Genomic DNA, 17227 nt, shown 5'->3' with positions numbered 1-17227 from the left:
GAGGAACCATCCTTAACTAAAAATGTCATCCTTCCGGACTTTTGACCGTGCTGCACTGGTCGTTCTTGTTTATATAGCATGCATAGGTTAACATGATCGCTTCCCTGGTTTATCGTTATCGCTGGCAGGTTCTGGTAATTTGAATATTGTTTTTAAACCTTACCTTGGCTAGCTGCTAGCTAACCTTGCAGTATAATTTCAGCAAACCTCACGTAGTTATAAAACGTTTAAGCCAGTGTTATGTCACACGGAGAGGATTTTCTGGACTCAACACAGGCGAGTCAATGTACGAGCGACAGCAGGAGCAGAAACCGTCTCGGTCTCGTTGTCACAGGGTTGGTAGGTGGGTCGCTTGTCGCTCTGTACGCAGTGACTGCTCCGTTTGTCGCACCTGCACTGAGAAAAGTCTGTCTCCCGTTTGTCCCGGCGACCACAGCTCAGGTGAAGAATGTCCTTAAGGTGCTGCGAGCCAGGTCAGGGACACTCGTGGACATTGGGAGTGGAGATGGAAGGATAGTAAGTGCTGTCTTACCCTGTGTTCACATGGACAGAATTTAAAGCAGGTCACATATGCTCTCTTCTCTTCCATGCTTTATTCAGCTCTACAGTATGTAGTTTAAATATACATATTTGCAAATGTTGGAATAGAAGAATAGTCGACATGTAGTGCAAATTGGAAATTGGAAATGGATTAGTGCAAAGCCATCATGTAAGCAGTGAGCTTGAACATAAAAACTGAATCCAGTCCAGCTCCAATCCATGTCATCCTTACTGAATGCCGGGAAGGGAAACTGGGCAAAGAAAGTCTGTACAGACCAATCTGACATGTAAATAGACACAGATGTGCAGCAGGAAAAACAAAATCATCTGCTACTGGAGTTGCTGTTGATAGATTGTTGCTGATAAATAATATTATCATGTGTCCTCCTTCCTCTTGCAGGTGATAGCAGCAGCCAAACATGGGTTTCAGGCATCAGGTTTTGAGCTGAACCCCTGGCTTGTGTGGTATTCTCGCTACAAGGCTTGGAGAGAGGGAGTTCACCGCACCACCTCCTTCCACATTTCAGACTTGTGGAAGGTCAGTGATACCTGATATTACAGTTGTATGTATGATCCTAATGTAAGTTACAGTTTTGGAAATCTAGAAAGGACTCCATTTGTTACTTAACTGATATCTTGTTGCATACATCAAGTATTGATCACAGTCACTTATTATTAAAGTAATTCAGCCCCCTTCACTTTTTGCACAATCACAGACTGTGTTGGCAATTTCAGTTTGATAGACAGTCTATACCCAAACCAATCATACAAGAGTGGAAACTTGTTTAAGTAAATTCTGATCGAAAACATTCCCGTCTTCCTGGCAGATCATCTGTCTATATTCATATGTTCATAGGACTATATTCAGGCCCTGACATAAACTCTTCTTGGCGTGTCACTCACTTTTGTTGGATGGAGAACTCTAGGAATTCCGAACTTCTCCACTTTCAGAGTTTCTGAGGCCACTGTACTCATGCGAACATTAAAACTGGAGAACTGGTTTTATACCCTAAAGAGAGTTGCTTAAATGTTGTGACTCTTTCTTAAAGAAGGTCCTAAACTTGAACCTGCTGGCCAGCTGAGCCCTTTCTATGTGCAGTTTGCATGTTTTCCATGTGCCTAAGTGGGTTTCCTCTAGGTAATCTAGGGACCTTTCACAATTCAAAGACATTGAGCTCAATTGGTGACTTTAAATTGTGTGTAGTTTAAAGTGGCTCTCTCTTTATCTCCTGTGATATATGGACCTTTTCTTGTTTATTATGTTTACAAAATGTATTATTTAATTAAATAAAATGGAATTACAATGAAATTTACAACACAGACTGTATGGTAAGTGACTACTTTCTGAAGTAAGAAAAATAAAGTGGAAAAGAATAACCATGAAGTTGTCTTTTCATTTTTTCATTCCTAATTTTTCTGATTCTTTTGTTAGGTCAGTTTTGCTCAGTACTACAATGTTGTCATTTTTGGAGTCCCTCAAATGGTGAGTTCTTCTGTTTGTCTAAGAGTCATTTTAAAATGTAGTTTCCATATTTGCAAATGTAGGGCACTTACACAGTAACATAAAATCAATTCTAGCTTCATTAGTTAGTTCTACTATAAAGCAATCACATACATAGCTGCTGGCCTTGGCACTCCACCTGGCTTGTTTCTTGAGAAACTGACACTTTTCAAACATGCAAAAATTTGAGTAGTGAACTGCTAAGAAAACACTTTTCAGTATCCTTAAACTTTCCTCATCACATTCTAAGTGTTGCTATTTATGTCTGCAGATGGAGCAGCTGGAGCTGAAGCTGGCCAGGGAGCTACCGAGTACAGCCAAGGTGGTGGCCTGCCGTTTCCCTTTCCCTACCTGGGTTCCCGAACATACTGCTGGGGAGGGCATTGACACTGTATGGGTGTACGATGCTGGAACATTTAAATCACATCTACAACAAGAAATGGCTAAATCAGCTTTAAAACAAGAGGGCTCACCAGATTCACAGACATGACTCCAAACAATTCGGTGTACAACTGTAATCTGGCAAAGCAGCTGGCACTGAAATGTTATGTCTTTTTCATCCATGCACTTTCTACTCTATAGTAGATTGCAAAGACTGATGCTGTATTATTTTACAATGCAATACAACCTTTTAAACTTGTTGGGGAAAAAAACAATTCTTGTCATCACAGACTTATTGACATAAGAGAAGAGAAGACTTGAGAACATAAAGTTCCTAATAGGCAAAAAATGGTACTAGCCAAGAATTGCATCACTTTAATGTCTTTGAGTGCAAGCTACCTTGTTTTTCATGGCAGGGAAAGGTGATTCCAAGAGACTGGAGACTTTAACATGATAGCCTGACAGAATATTGTTGACAGCATTATTTTGTATGGTTTCACACAGTAAATACCTATTCTGTATCTTGTTTATCTGCATCATGTGTATTTATGTAATAATTACAAATAAATGAATCAATTTTATCTAAACGATCAGCAAGAGACTATGAAGCTGGTTGGTAGCATGCGGGCGCCATCTAGCGGTGAAAACACTACAAACGTTATTTTATGCAGCGGCTATGTTCTGATCACTCGTTGTTTAACCATGAACTGAAAATGTTTTGATTTCGAAACGTTTGTTCGCGTTAAAGATAAACGAAGCCTGAACTAAATGAGGTGAAATGTTTACATGTAGATAGCTAGCGGTCATAACTTTCATAGGGAGTGAGTAGCGGACAACTGTGGAGCAGGGCTGCCTTAGCAGCAACTCAAGATGGACACCGCGGAGGAAGGTAGCTAATGTTAAAACCTGATTGCCCAAAATGTTGGCGTTAACCGGTAAATCCGCTCATATTAAACAGTGTGCCACATTATGACTCATGTTGGATACTGGTGGTGCCAATGACACATTCTGTATTTTCTTAAAACTTAAGCAAAGGCTCGCTACAATTAGTGAAACCGCTACCCAATTAGCGTTAGCATGCTAGCCAACAAGCCTTAGCTTTGCTCTCCGTTAGCTGGCTAATCAGCTGGTGTAAATAAAAGCAGCAACGTGAAGCCTCTGCTGTTGAACGAACACTGCACCTTCCTTCAGCGAGATGATGTTGTATTTATACCGCAATTTAACTTGAATGGCACAACGTTATGTCATTTAGCTAATTATCTGGTTACAAGCTAACGTTTAATAAGGTCAATGGGGCCGTTATCTTAACATTAGCACTAACGTTACGTAAGGCTACAGTGTGTTCAGCCCTGTCTCAGAATGCTGGCGTACTATGCTAATTTATAACAAAGAGAAGTAATTGTCATTCATTTAAGTTCCGAGACAGAGAATGACCGAGATAAGAGATTTGTTTTTCATTTACGCTAAGGTTTTGATTATGATTGAAGTCACGTACCAACAAGCACTCTGGGTCCTAACTGGCGCTGTGCTTTTGCATGGTTTTCTTTTTTCTGATTAGCCACAACATTTAGCACCTGTTGGTTTGAATGTTTTGGGGGTACAGGGGCCTGCAGGGGCCTCCATCTGTCTACCCTTCACATAACGCATTATAGCAAACTGTGATGCACTGTGTGTTCTGACACCTGTCGACGATGACCAGTATAAACTCGTTAACATGTTGAACCCTGTCCAACCCAACATTACATGCACTTGGTGAATGTTACGTTGGGTTTAATCAGTTTAAACATTTTGCATTATACAAAAGACTTTTCTGTGGGTCAATGTAACTACATCTGTGGATGGAATGGATAGAAATGCAAACGGACAAGTTGATTTAAGTAAACACTTTATAAGTAATGTTACTCCCTGTTCAGCAGACATCTGTCGGGTTTGCCGCTCAGAGGGGACCCAGGACAAACCACTATACCATCCATGTGTTTGCACTGGCAGCATCAAGTTTATCCATCAGGAATGGTATGTTTAAATTTCAGCTTTAAAATATAATGGAAAAACTAGTTACATTTTACCGCAGAGCTACTGAGGAAGTTTTTTGGTAGAGTAAGATAGTAGGTAGTAGTAAGAAGTATACATACCATATGAAGTTTCAATAGAATTTCGTATTTACTAGGTCTCATTTTGTTTTTTACAGCTTACTGCAGTGGTTGAAACACAGCAGAAAAGAATACTGTGAATTATGCAAACACAGGTTTGCATTTACACCAAGTGAGTTGGATGGATTTTAGTAAACTGGCATTATTTGTTTTGATCTGTTCTAAGTGAGTACCAATTCTCTTTTTTCTGACTTCCACTTCGATTGTTCTGTCTTAAGTCTATTCTCCAGACATGCCCCCTCGCTTGCCTGTTCAGGATATCTTTGCAGGGCTGGTCACAAGTATTGTAACAGCCATCAGATACTGGTTCCATTACACACTGGTGGCCTTTGCATGGCTAGGCGTGGTACCTCTCACAGCATGTAAGTCCCATCAATCCAGGGTGATCCTTACAGAATGGCGCCATGTCTCCCTATACTTTTACATGGTGTGACATCAACTTCACATTCTTTATTGACATAACTGGTTTTGTTTTCCTCACAGGTCGTATCTACAAGTGTTTATTTACTGGCTCCGTGAGCTCTCTACTTACTCTGCCATTAGATATGCTTTCAACGTAAGTTTGAGTTTCTTTCTGTTTTTTTTTTTTCTTTTTGTCACGCAGTTATTTTATGAGTCATTGACTGCATTTACATGCCAGATGTAAGCAGGCAGTTTTCCTAGTAAACATTTCTTACTAAAAATTATGTATACATGCAGCGAACAAGTAATCTGTTTTCTGCATTTCCTTCCCTGCACATGCTGTCTTGTATAAGGTCAATTAGAGAGTTGGTTACACATATATATTGCAGATATATATGCAATCTCCATTAAAAACATAACTGAGGAGATCATGTTTTCCTAATCCTCTGCCCAAATTACAAAAAACTGCTTTTTGATTTACATGACAGTTAAGAAATTAGCTTTGTTTAGAAAGCTGTAACACTTTACTAAAGTGATAACACTTTAATTGTTAATCAAGACCTAAAACAATATAAATTTATTGCAGAATTATAGTATTATTTTTAGCTAGGTATAACTGATAAACTGTATGCAGTGTAGTGTGGGTATTCATAATTAGTCCTTCTGTCCAGTGTGTTGTTTTTTTTTCCCATTGTGCAGCTCTCTAGCTAGTCTGTTTGACATTGTCTACAATTAAATAAATCCATTATGTTTAATCTCTTCTTGCAGACAGAACCTGCTTGCAGACTGCCTCCAGGGCTGTTTTGTTGTCACTTGCACACTGTGCACCTTTATCAGCCTGGTGTGGCTCAGAGAGCAGATTGTCCATGGTGGCGCCCCTCAGTGGTTAGAGCAGAATCATCCCCCTTTGGTACCCAACCAGCCGAATGGCCCTGCACCAGCTAATGAGGTCCGCTCGTTATAAATTAAAAACAACTAGGTTCCTTCCCCCTAGTTTTCCTGTGCATTGGCTTCATGTGTTCTATTAGTGATATAATCTAGCCTAATCCACACAGTGATAGAATCATATCCATAAGACATATTCTAATGGCAGTGAAGGTGGATGCACTCAAACCCAGGATGCTGCAGTTAATTGTTCGATTATCAGGGCACTCCTTGGTTTAAAGGTTTTTAGTGTCTAACTTTATATACAACAAATAGTCTTTCTGTCACCCTACAGCACTACTTTGATGACACTTTATTAGTAAATGTATTATTAAAATGTTTTACTGCCACTAGCTGACACAGTCTTGAAGCTTAGTGAAATTCTTCTTTTAACTCTTCTATGACATTTTTGTCTAGGAAACGTTTCCACAAACAAAACAGAAAATGATGCCTTATTTGGAAAAATGTAATTCGGCTAAGCATGGACTGGTTATAAGTCTGGAACGAGCGCTTTATAAGAGACTTGAATCTTTGGTGCCTTGAAACACTTGTAATAACAAAATTCATAGAGAAATTAAAGACGAGTATGAAAATGTTCTTGCATGTAGCCCTCTGTCATTTCTGTTTACTTGTAATAAGCAGTACAGCCTTAGATATCTTAGAAATGGCTGTTGCTGATATCACATTCTAAACTTATATATTACCTCATCCAACTTGTGCAGCCTTTGGCATAGAAGAACAGCTAAATGTAATCAGTTGTTTACTTTGATTTCCCAGGTGCCAGGTGGTAATGATGCAGCCAATGCCCAGGCTGCTGCAGATGTTGCAGACCCTGTTGCAGACAGACAGGCTGCTGCTGACCCACATGAAGCTGGCAACCACGGAGATAGGGCTGAACTGGATGATATTGAGGAAGATGATGATGGTGACGACGATGAAGAGGAGGAGGAGGAAGAGGAGGAGGAAGGGAGAGAAGAGGATGCTGCTGATGCCAATAATGGAGGTCAAGGTCTGTGTTTGCACAAAAAGATATAAATCTTTTAAAGTGTATGCTAAAAATGTTAAAATTATTATTTTTTTGTTAACATAATATGAAAGTCAAGAAATTGCATGGTGAGGGCATTTATCATGGGTCTGTTTCTGTCAGACTATTTAAACTATGATTGTAGGTTTGCTGTGATTCAAAATGGGGCTCAACTGTTTAAAGTATTGTGGATATAAAATTATTAATAATGTAAAGTCTTTTATTTTCTCTGTAATAGAATGCGTAGACCCAATCCTTAAGACAAAAAGCCACTTACATGGCAATAGGGAGACATTGTCACTGTAGACTGTGTGTTCTTCCTGTGTTAGTTGATTTTGATTCTCCTTTGCAGAAGATTTGAACTGGAATGCTCTGGAGTGGGACCGTGCAGCAGAGGAGTTGACCTGGGAAAGGGTGAGAATATTGTCAACTGCTCCATAAAGAGCAAAGTGTAAAGAGGGAAATAGTTAGCTGGCAGAAGAATGTAGACTTAAGTGCTATGTGGCAGAAAATATACATCTTGCTGGAAATTTTAAACCAGCACTCAAGGTTTTTTAAGGATTTTGTCTTTAGCTGACCTGGGGTGGGATCAATACATTTTTTAGTCCTTGTAATAACAGAAGCCAATATCAGTTAATATCAGCTACCTTTATAGTGAATCTAGTAGTGAATGACATGGTTCTCTGTTTCTGTCCCAGATGCTTGGGCTGGATGGATCCCTAGTGTTCTTGGTAAGAGCAGACACACTATTTCTCCTCCCACACATATGCACACACAAACACTGCTTCTAGTGTGCCTTAATGAATCTGGCATATTTGCCTAAATATGGCCATAATGGGTTGTGTTAGCTGTGCACATGTCATCTGTTGTGAAGGACTTTTGCAAAATAAAATGTATCAAGACAAGTTGGGTACGGCTGCTAAAGCCTTTCCAAGTAGGTAAGGATTTTTACATAAACACATACCATGACAAGACATATATGTACATCTGCATAAGCAACTATGTTTTATGCAAGGTTTGCTGTAGTTAAACTGTCTACTAAGGAATATTCATATTATAGACAGTTGACTATGTTTATTTTAAACTGAGAAAAAAAGAAAATTGTTAGCCTTACTGCTAGAGGCTACACTGCCACAGTTTACAGAGTAGTGTAAAGTTAGACATGGTGTAACACTGCCACGTGGTGTTTGTCTCTTCTCTACTGTAGGAACATGTCTTCTGGGTGGTGTCTCTCAACACACTCTTTATCCTGGTCTTCGGTAAGTTAAACTACAGATGCTTTACTAAATTCGAATAACTGTGTGGAAGTGAAAACTTGTAAAAACTGGAGTCACTCTTAAGTCAGAAACTGATGTTGGTGAAATGCTGTTTATCATAAGCAAAGATCAGCCTTCAAACATTCATGTAGCAGCTTTGTGTTAACCAGCTATGACACTGTACTTACTGGTTAAAATGACAAATGGCTCCAGCAATTGGTCTTTTCACATGTTAATGAACATTGATATGATGGGGTAACTTGTTGGTAAAACTGTTCTCTGCATCCAGTGTTTGTACAGAGCCAAACAAAGATTTTGTCCTCACCTTTACATGCATCCCTTTGTTCTTTTAAGCACAAATTATTAAGTTAAAAAGTTAACGTCCCTGGTTGCCGCGATAATTATTTTAGCACAAGACCAGGCAATAAATTTCCGGAATATAGGTGTTTGTCTTTGTCTAGAGCATCCACTCCTTCCTGACCCAGTGCCCCAGTTCACACAGTCATCAAGTGTTTGCCACTTCCAGACTGTCAAAGAAAAGAAATGTATGATAAGTCTTCAAAAAAAAAAGTTTTTAATATTGGAGGAGGTCCTCCAGTATTTGGATCATGAGGCTCCTGGGGAAAAAAGGGGTCTTTTTAAGCTACACCGCTGTTATTTCAGTGCGTCAGTCATATTTTAATCAACACTAAAGTCAGAATGGGCTTGGTCTTAGTAGTAGTGGACATCTGTAAATTCAGTCTGGAATATGGGGTTGTTGTATGAAAAGTCATCATGTAAATTATCATGCTTTAAGTGTATTATATTTATAAGCATGTTTTTCTATGTAGTTCATTGATTAAAAGATACTCAGCATAAGAAAATCCTGTAGCACTTTGAATTTTCCCATAACTTTTGTATTTGCCTCTAGCTTTTTGCCCGTATCACATTGGCCATTTTTCAGTGGTTGGACTGGGATTTGAAGACCATGTAAGTGCACAGCAAACCATGAGTGGGCAGTTATACACTGTGAGTTTGTCATGCAGATAGAATTTACTTTATATATCTGTTTGCAGATCAAAGCTTCACACTTTGATGGACTCCTCACCACCATACTGGGCTACATCCTCCTGGCAGGAGCTCTCATTGTCTGCCATGTATCCTCTGCACTGATGACATTATGAAATGACCTATAATATGTCTCGCACATCAAAGTAATTTCTTTTTGCTTTTTGGTGTGTTTTGTTTATAAAATGTCAGGACAGTACACTGTTTTGCCTTCAGGAGCTTTAAAAATTTATTTCAATATTAAAAATACTAAATCTGGAAAGTTCACATAATTGCTTTGTTCATCTAATATCTTGTTTTAGCCCTTAACTGTGTCTCCTTCTAGGCGTTGGCTTCATTAGTGAAGTTCCAACGGTCCAGACGCCTCCTGGGTGTCTGCTACATTGTTGTCAAGGTAATTTAGAGATGCAAATCTGAAATGTTTCCATTAGTCTGTGTAGATAACTTTTTCCTAATTAGAAACACATTCGATTAAAACAGCTTTTAAAAAAAATGTGATTAGAGGAACGAATTAGAAAGACAGATATTTAACTGGGTTTGTATTTTTATACCACAGGTGTCCCTGCTTGTTGTCATGGAGATCGGCTTGTTCCCACTGATATGTGGCTGGTGGCTTGATATTTGCTCTCTGGTAAGGCAATATAGAGGACGAAGAAAATGATACAGTCACATATTGTACTGTACCCTTAATGACCTGTAACAAGGCAAACTGCAGTTCAACCACACTTACACCAAAACAAAACACCACTAACAAGCAGAAACAAAGAAACATATGAGCGATTAAATTATGACATTATTGTTAATAGTCATGATAAAGTGTGGTTGCAATAAATATGAACAACATGATTGTCCAGTTTATAATCCAGTTTCAGTTGCAGTCACCCTCCCCCTTTTAGAAAGGGGACAGGTTGTACAGTTTAATGGCCACTGGGGGAAAGTGTCTCCTGTGTCACTCTGTGGAGCACTTGCTAGTTATCAGTCTTGATGAACTAGCTCATTTGTCCAGCCAGTACACTGCAATAGGTGGGAGCGATAGAAGTACAGAACTTCTGTTAAACAGACTATCTTTGCAAACACAATAATTTAGTGTATACACATATATGTTTATTTGTGTATATATAGTATATATTTATTGCGTGATTTTCTATGAAGGTTTTGGCATTAGTATATAAAAATCACACATTAAAGCCTGTTCTGTTGTTTCTTGCAGGAGATGTTTGATGCCACACTTAAAGACCGGGAGCAGAGTTTTGACTCTGCTCCTGGTACCACTATGTTCCTCCACTGGCTGGTCGGCATGGTTTATGTCTTCTACTTTGCCTCCTTCATTCTTTTGCTCAGAGAGGTAAAGTGTGGGACCTCAGCATATCAAAGTCACATTGAAATGCTATTCAGAAAATTCTAAATATCTGACTTTGCGTACAGGTGCTCCGGCCAGGTGTGCTGTGGTTCCTGAGGAATCTCAACGATCCAGACTTTAACCCAGTCCAAGAGATGATTCACCTGCCCATCTACAGACATCTCCGGAGGTTTATTCTCTCTGTGGTCAGTAAAATGTGTTCCTCCATTTTCTACCAAACCTAACTTTCTGCTTCATAACACTCAGATTTTTGTTTAACTGAATGTAAAAAATTTAAAAATATCCACTGACATATTTGGTCAAGTAGTATGTATACAGAGAGTGCAAGAAAATGAAAATGTCAAGAGTCATAAAAGTCATAAAATGTAAATGCATGACAAGCATATTGTAGAAGTATATTTTGTTCCGTAAAGGGCCACACATTATATCATGATTTAACTCTAATGACATCTGGCTGTGCAGGCTGTGCTGTTTATGCTTATCTAGGTTTAAAAGTATCTATCTTTTAGATATCTGCCTCTATCACAGTACAGCAGAGGTAATTATAATGTAATTTGAACATTTAATTGATACAATGTAAATGTTTACAAATTAAATTAATATTATACCTGTCTTTCAAGGAGCTGCACACCTGTACTGCAGTAGCTGTGTATTCCACAGAATGAGTCATTGGAACTATATCTTTAAAAAAAATATTTATCTAAACACATTTTTGCTTTGGGGACTGTCCAGAGTAATAGTAAGAGTATTTCTAGAAAATACATGTTGCTTATATTTAAATCAAAACTTTACATGGTAGGGACATGTTATCTTGTCCTTTTTTTTTTTTCTTTCTTGATTCTTTCCTTGACTGTAATTTTGTTGCACCAGGCCTTTACCCACAAAACTTTACTATATGTATGCTATTGATAATATTAAATCCACTGTTCAGTCTTTTCAGCACCAAAAGTGCGTATTATAACCTTTGTATGGTATTATGGTTATGCATATGCTAACAAGACTTCGTGGTGTTTAATATTTTATTTGTGTGTGTGTGTATTTCTAGGTCGTTTTTGGTTCAATAGTTTTACTGATGCTTTGGCTTCCTGTTAGGATCATCAAGCTGCTCTTCCCAACCTTCCTTCCCTACAACGTCATGCTTTACAGGTACACACAATCTTCAGACTTTTGCATTTGTAATTTATTCTTTGTAATTGTGAATTGTGTCTGACTTTGTGGTTTATTTTCTGTCACTACAGTGATGCTCCAGTTAGTGAGCTGTCTTTGGAGCTGCTGTTGCTTCAGGTTGTCCTGCCGGCATTGTTGGAGCAGGGCCACACTCGCCAGTGGCTCAAACGACTCGTCCATGCATGGACATACACAGCAGGATACATGCTGTAAGGATCACGACCCACAAACACACAATGTAAAATGGTGTAAAAAGACAAGTATGCCTGAGTTCCTTTTTTGTTTTTTTAAAAATAAATGTTGATTTTTCTCTTTATGTCCTTGGTCATGAAGTCATCTCATATTTGTTCTAAAACACATCTCAAATGGCTCCTCACAGTGACCTTCACTCATACCTGCTGGGGAACCATGAAGATGAAGACCAACCAAACAACCATGGTCCTGGTCGACATGACAACAACAGGATCCCTGGTCTGGGGGAAGGGCTTCACGCCGCTCATCAGGCCATATTGCAGCAGGGTGGTCCTGTGGGTTTTCAGCCGTACCACCGGCCCGTCAATTTCCCCCTAAAGGTGACCGACAGCGTTACAGTTCTTCATATTATTAATTCAAATATTCTGTAACTGTCCAAGCCCTGACTCTCTTCACTCTTTTGTGTGTTCTCTGTTTAGATCATTCTGCTGGTTGTCTTCATGTGTGTGACCCTGTTACTGGCCAGTCTGATCTGCCTTACGCTGCCTGGTACATTGTGGCAACAAACAAGCACTTTTTTGCATTTTACTGTTGCTCTTCATTCTTTTCCAACTTAGTTCTTACCTGTCCTCCTTCTCCACTACTCGCAGTGTGTGTGGGTCGCTGGCTGATGTCCTTGTGGATGGGCAGTGCTATGGTTCATGAGCTATACACAGCAGCTAGTGGCTTGTATGTCTGCTGGCTGTCCATTCGAGCTGCCACAGTGCTGCTGTCCTGGATGCCACAGGGACGGACCATCATAATGGTCAAAGTCCATGAGTGGACGCTCATGGTAATGTGATAGTCTGTGTAGTCCTCCTAGCTAACAGCAAAGACAAAACTCTTCCTGTATTATGTGGTAAACGGTTGTATGTTGATGCTTTGTTAAAAACAGATTTTAAAGACTATTGTGGTGGCCCTCCTGCTAGCTGGGGTGATTCCTCTGCTGTTGGGTCTGCTATTTGAGCTGGTTGTCGTCGCTCCTCTTAGAGTTCCACTGGACCAGACACCACTCTTCTACCCCTGGCAGGTAGGACTTGCATCACTCGAAATCATTAGACTGTATCAGTGTATACGTGTTTGATATTTCTGGTTGTGCTTATAAGTTAGAAGGTTAGAAGACATTACCATTTGGCGTATTCCTTTTAATGGACAAAACATATTCATTGAAATCAAAGCTGCAAAGTATTAGAAAAACCTAACAATGCAATATAATTGTTTTCAGCAGTATATATTGTGTTATTAAACAATACTACAAATTCTATTAAAGTAGTTACGTAGCTCTATTTGGAAAGATTTAGTCATTCTAGAATGATTAGGGGTTATTTGCTGTACATTCAAATAATTACATACAATTGACATTTGATAAACTGGCCAGATGCGGCATTGCACTTACTAGCAACAAACTGTGTGTATCCAACAACACTTAAATCGGAGTAGATTACATTATATCACACAAACGTCTCTTGTAAAAGGAAATTGAGAACCGTGGGTGCCGAAAAACCATTGTGTGATACAGAACAAAAGTTGTAGCATGGCATGTTTGAGTTAATTGGACATTGCACATCCTATGATTTGACTTTTCTGTATATGATATTGACAATGCTGAAACAACATATTTCGCAGCCCTTATTGATTATATAAACAATGTTTTTGTTGGTGTTGCAGGACTGGGCGCTGGGTGTGCTCCATGCTAAAATCATAGCTGCCATCACACTGATGGGCCCTCAGTGGTGGCTCAAAACTGTCATTGAGCAGGTCAGCTCCACATCTTCAGCGTCTTAGGGTCACTAATTTAAATACATTGTAAAGCTAAATTTGTGAACAGATCTCTTTACACCACTTGACATTTAAGTTTGCTTGTCAAAGAGTTGGAATTAGGTCTAATGGTGGTGTCTGCCCTCTTTCTGCTTCAGGTGTATGCTAATGGTATTCGAAACATTGACCTCCATTTTATTGTGCGAAGGCTGGCTGCCCCAGTCATTAGCGTCCTGCTGCTGTCTCTCTGTGTCCCCTACACCATCTCTAAAGGCATTACTCCACTGCTTGGTAAGTCTTTGTATTGATACAGAGTTTATGTGTCTTGCTCAGGCATGGATTTTCTAATATCATTGTGACATTTGATATTATTGTTTGTTAGCGCTCAGGGACACACCTGGTGGGTAGGCTGGGATTTGATCCTGCAGACTTCTGCATCCGATCCTGCTGCTCTACCCATTCAGCTACCAGTTTGCCTAGAAGCACATTATAAGAAAATTTTGGCAGACATAATATTAATACCATTACAACGTCATGCTTTAATAAATAAGTTATCCTTTTAATAAAACAACCCAGCAAGTGGTTGATTGGGAAGCACAAATAAGTTTCTTTTGTTGGTTTTAGTATAAAGTAAATTACAAACTATAGCGCTTAAAAGTCAGACACAGATAGAGACAGGTCCCTATTAATTTAGACTCAAAGCTCATTTAGGCAGTGCTTCTCATGCAAAGCTTACCCAAGGCACCAATTTTGCTTTAAACAAGTGTTTTGATGTTGAATAGGACAACACATGCATTTAAACTACCAGTCTATTAAGTCTTTCTGGCCCTTGTGGAGATGCAGATTTTAGACATTGTACAAGCTAAAGTAGTGATATTTTTGGAGTTAACTTTGTTTCCTGAACTCTAAATCATGCTATACTTTTTAATTAAATAACAGTTGCTGGCTTTCTGTCATCACACTGTTCTCTCTCTTTGTAATGCCGTCCATACGTTTCTAGAGACTGTGACATTCTAGAGATACTGACTCTGTTTTCTCTTCCATTCCTTCACCTTGCTCCCTGCTTTTGCAGGTGTGCAGCCAGAGATGCAGATGCTGGTGGATAGGAGGATCTATCCGTTCCTGTTCATGGTGGTCATACTGTTGGCCATTCTGTCCTTCCAGATACGACAGTTCAAACGCCTATATGAACACATCAAAAATGACAAGTCAGTACACCACTAAATGTCTTTTGTTAGAACTCACACGAGGGCAAACAAATACAGTGTTTTATTTTGTTTTTAAATTTTGCCCCTGTGAACATAAGAACATTCTGTCACTTCTAAGGCTTCTACTACAATACTGTTTTTAACAGAGAGGCCGCAAGGATGATAACATAGAGTAAAAACAAATGTTTAAAACAGTTAAATTCAGCTAGCACTGTTGAGATGTGGGGAATTGAAATGTGTGAATCTTAAAATGTGTTTTTAGAGAACCATCTTCTCTCTTCCTCTTGCAGATACCTGGTTGGACAGCGACTTGTGAACTATGAGCGTAAGACAGGCAGGGGCACATCCACCTCCTCCTACAGCACCACCTCATAGACCTGACGCTGCTGTGGGATCAGTGGAGCTGACTCACTCACATCAGCTCCTGTGGTGAAACCTTTTTGTTTCCTCCCTACTTGTCTTCAAGCTTCAAACACAACCACTAAACGTTTGACTGCCTTCTAGTCCTTAGTTTCTTCCTCTAGAATCTCCTGCAGTCATAGGTATTTTCAGAGGTTAAGGAAAATAAGACGATCAAGGGTGGGAAAAAAAAAGTCTCTGAAAGAGGAATGATTGGGATTTCTGAAAGAGGTTGTTAGCCAGCTTCTATTTTTTTCTTCACTGCAGCTGACTTTTTAAATTGTATTTATATTATTTTAACAAGAGATGAGCTGAAGTTGGTTCAGTTGATTATAGCTTTTACCTCAGATTGGTCTTCCTTTGAATGTTGTGAAATACTGTCTCAGACACACTAAGGGTCTCTTAACGGGTTGTTTTCAAAGCTACAGAAGAGATATGTGGTCACTGTGATCATGTTGAAGTTAGCAAGATATGGATTGGTATATATGATATAGCAATGTGATTGTACTTTTTAGATATTTTTATTAGATGTTTTTCTGGAGTAAGCTGTTAGATAATCCTCAGAGGATTCCTTTGAACTGAAGACCTGGAAAAGAAAGATTTTAGACAATCTGTGTGTGTGTGTGTGTGTGTGTGTGTGTGTGTGTGTGTGTGTTTCCTTTGTTTTGTTGAGTTTTTCCCTAAGTTCTGTGAAATTGTCAAACTCTCATGGCAGTGTACTACCTTCCTGGGCTTTTACTTGGTTACAGACAGTTTAAAACAAATTGAAAACATCAGTGCAACTAATCAGTTGTTAAACCTTTTACCTGTTTTATTTTATTAACAGTGAGGACACAACAACTCTATGAATGACAAAATGTGAATACATTGACTAATATTGCTCCAGGAAATATTTTCTACAGGAAACTAGTTGGTTGATACGTTTACCTTTTTATATTTCTCAACTAAGGTTTTTTTTTTTTTCTTTGCTGTTACCTGCTTAGCTCAGTCAGGTCACGATTAATCATCTTGATGGAAGTAATAGTTTGCTCCCTAAATGTTTGCCCTTTCTAGTGTGGTATAGTGCTTCTTAGTGTTACGAGAGGACTTTAACACGTCATCAAGTTAAAATAGGTTTCAAACAGACACTAATTCTTAGGTAAAATTGAGCTGTTACTATAAACACACCATACCTGCTAAATGTAGCTGCTGCAACTAAAGTGACTGATTATAGCTGGTTAATGAGGATGTTAGAGGAAAAAGAGCAAATGAGAAATATGGTGAACGACTTAAATGAAGTCTTAAGAACTCACAACTGCTTAAGTTTGATGTCCCCCATTTCTTACAATGAAGTCTTGCTCTGGGTGACAACATTTATTCTTGTGGTGACCAAACCCTTTTATCACATACATTTATGAACCTCGATGGTTGGATTAGGGCCATTTTGAAAAATCATTAACTGTTCCTTTAGGGTTCCCCCAAGGTGTAGTAATGCAGACAGATCGTACTAGGATCCAGAGGTAACCCTGATAACATCACATCGGCATAATAAGATGTCTTTTGTCATCATTTTCTCATCATACTATCTGTCCCTACAAAGTGTGAGCAAAGGGTTTGTGTCTGAGGACAGGAACATCAGATGATGATTTCTCTTCTTGTCCACCAGACACATCTGCTCTAAACTTGAAACGGATGTTTTTGCTTTAGGGTACAAGTGCTGGACAAGACTCTCCGTTTACAGTGAGTTAAAGAGAGAGTGAGGATAGTGAGTTGAAGAGAGCATGGTTTCCCAACTCCCATCAGTTTCTTTGATTGAGTGTTGATACTATTACTAGAATACTCTGCTTCTGGATCCAATGTGAATCTCTTTCTTTGATCCTTGACTGTTTTCTGACTCCAC

General features: G+C 39.1%; 2 protein-coding genes across 2 annotated transcripts; both read left to right on the top strand.

Moving 5' to 3' along the window:
- Positions 1-35: 35 nt before the first annotated feature.
- Positions 36-3012, top strand: atpsckmt (fATP synthase c subunit lysine N-methyltransferase). Its single transcript, XM_067529336.1, has 4 exons — positions 36-516; positions 941-1078; positions 1973-2023; positions 2313-3012. Exons 1-4 carry the CDS (start codon positions 241-243, stop codon positions 2529-2531), a joined length of 684 nt encoding a protein of 227 aa, XP_067385437.1. The 5' UTR covers positions 36-240; the 3' UTR covers positions 2532-3012.
- A 65-nt stretch (positions 3013-3077) lies between these two features.
- On the top strand, positions 3078-16190 carry LOC137140743 (E3 ubiquitin-protein ligase MARCHF6-like). The gene is made up of 26 exons (XM_067529333.1): positions 3078-3311; positions 4336-4435; positions 4611-4684; positions 4791-4934; positions 5056-5128; positions 5743-5923; positions 6676-6907; positions 7275-7336; positions 7621-7653; positions 8130-8181; positions 9089-9147; positions 9234-9314; positions 9551-9619; positions 9782-9856; positions 10436-10570; positions 10651-10770; positions 11631-11731; positions 11824-11961; positions 12132-12324; positions 12424-12493; positions 12595-12776; positions 12879-13013; positions 13652-13741; positions 13900-14032; positions 14814-14949; positions 15240-16190. Exons 1-26 carry the CDS (start codon positions 3293-3295, stop codon positions 15322-15324), a joined length of 2772 nt encoding a protein of 923 aa, XP_067385434.1. The 5' UTR covers positions 3078-3292; the 3' UTR covers positions 15325-16190.
- Positions 16191-17227: the final 1037 nt, after the last annotated feature.

The sequence above is a fragment of the Channa argus genome, chromosome 14 (assembly GCF_033026475.1).
Source record: "Channa argus isolate prfri chromosome 14, Channa argus male v1.0, whole genome shotgun sequence".
Lineage (NCBI taxonomy): Eukaryota > Metazoa > Chordata > Actinopteri > Anabantiformes > Channidae > Channa > Channa argus.
Note: the sequence above shows the minus strand (reverse complement) of the source record. Positions and strands in the feature narration are given on the sequence as shown.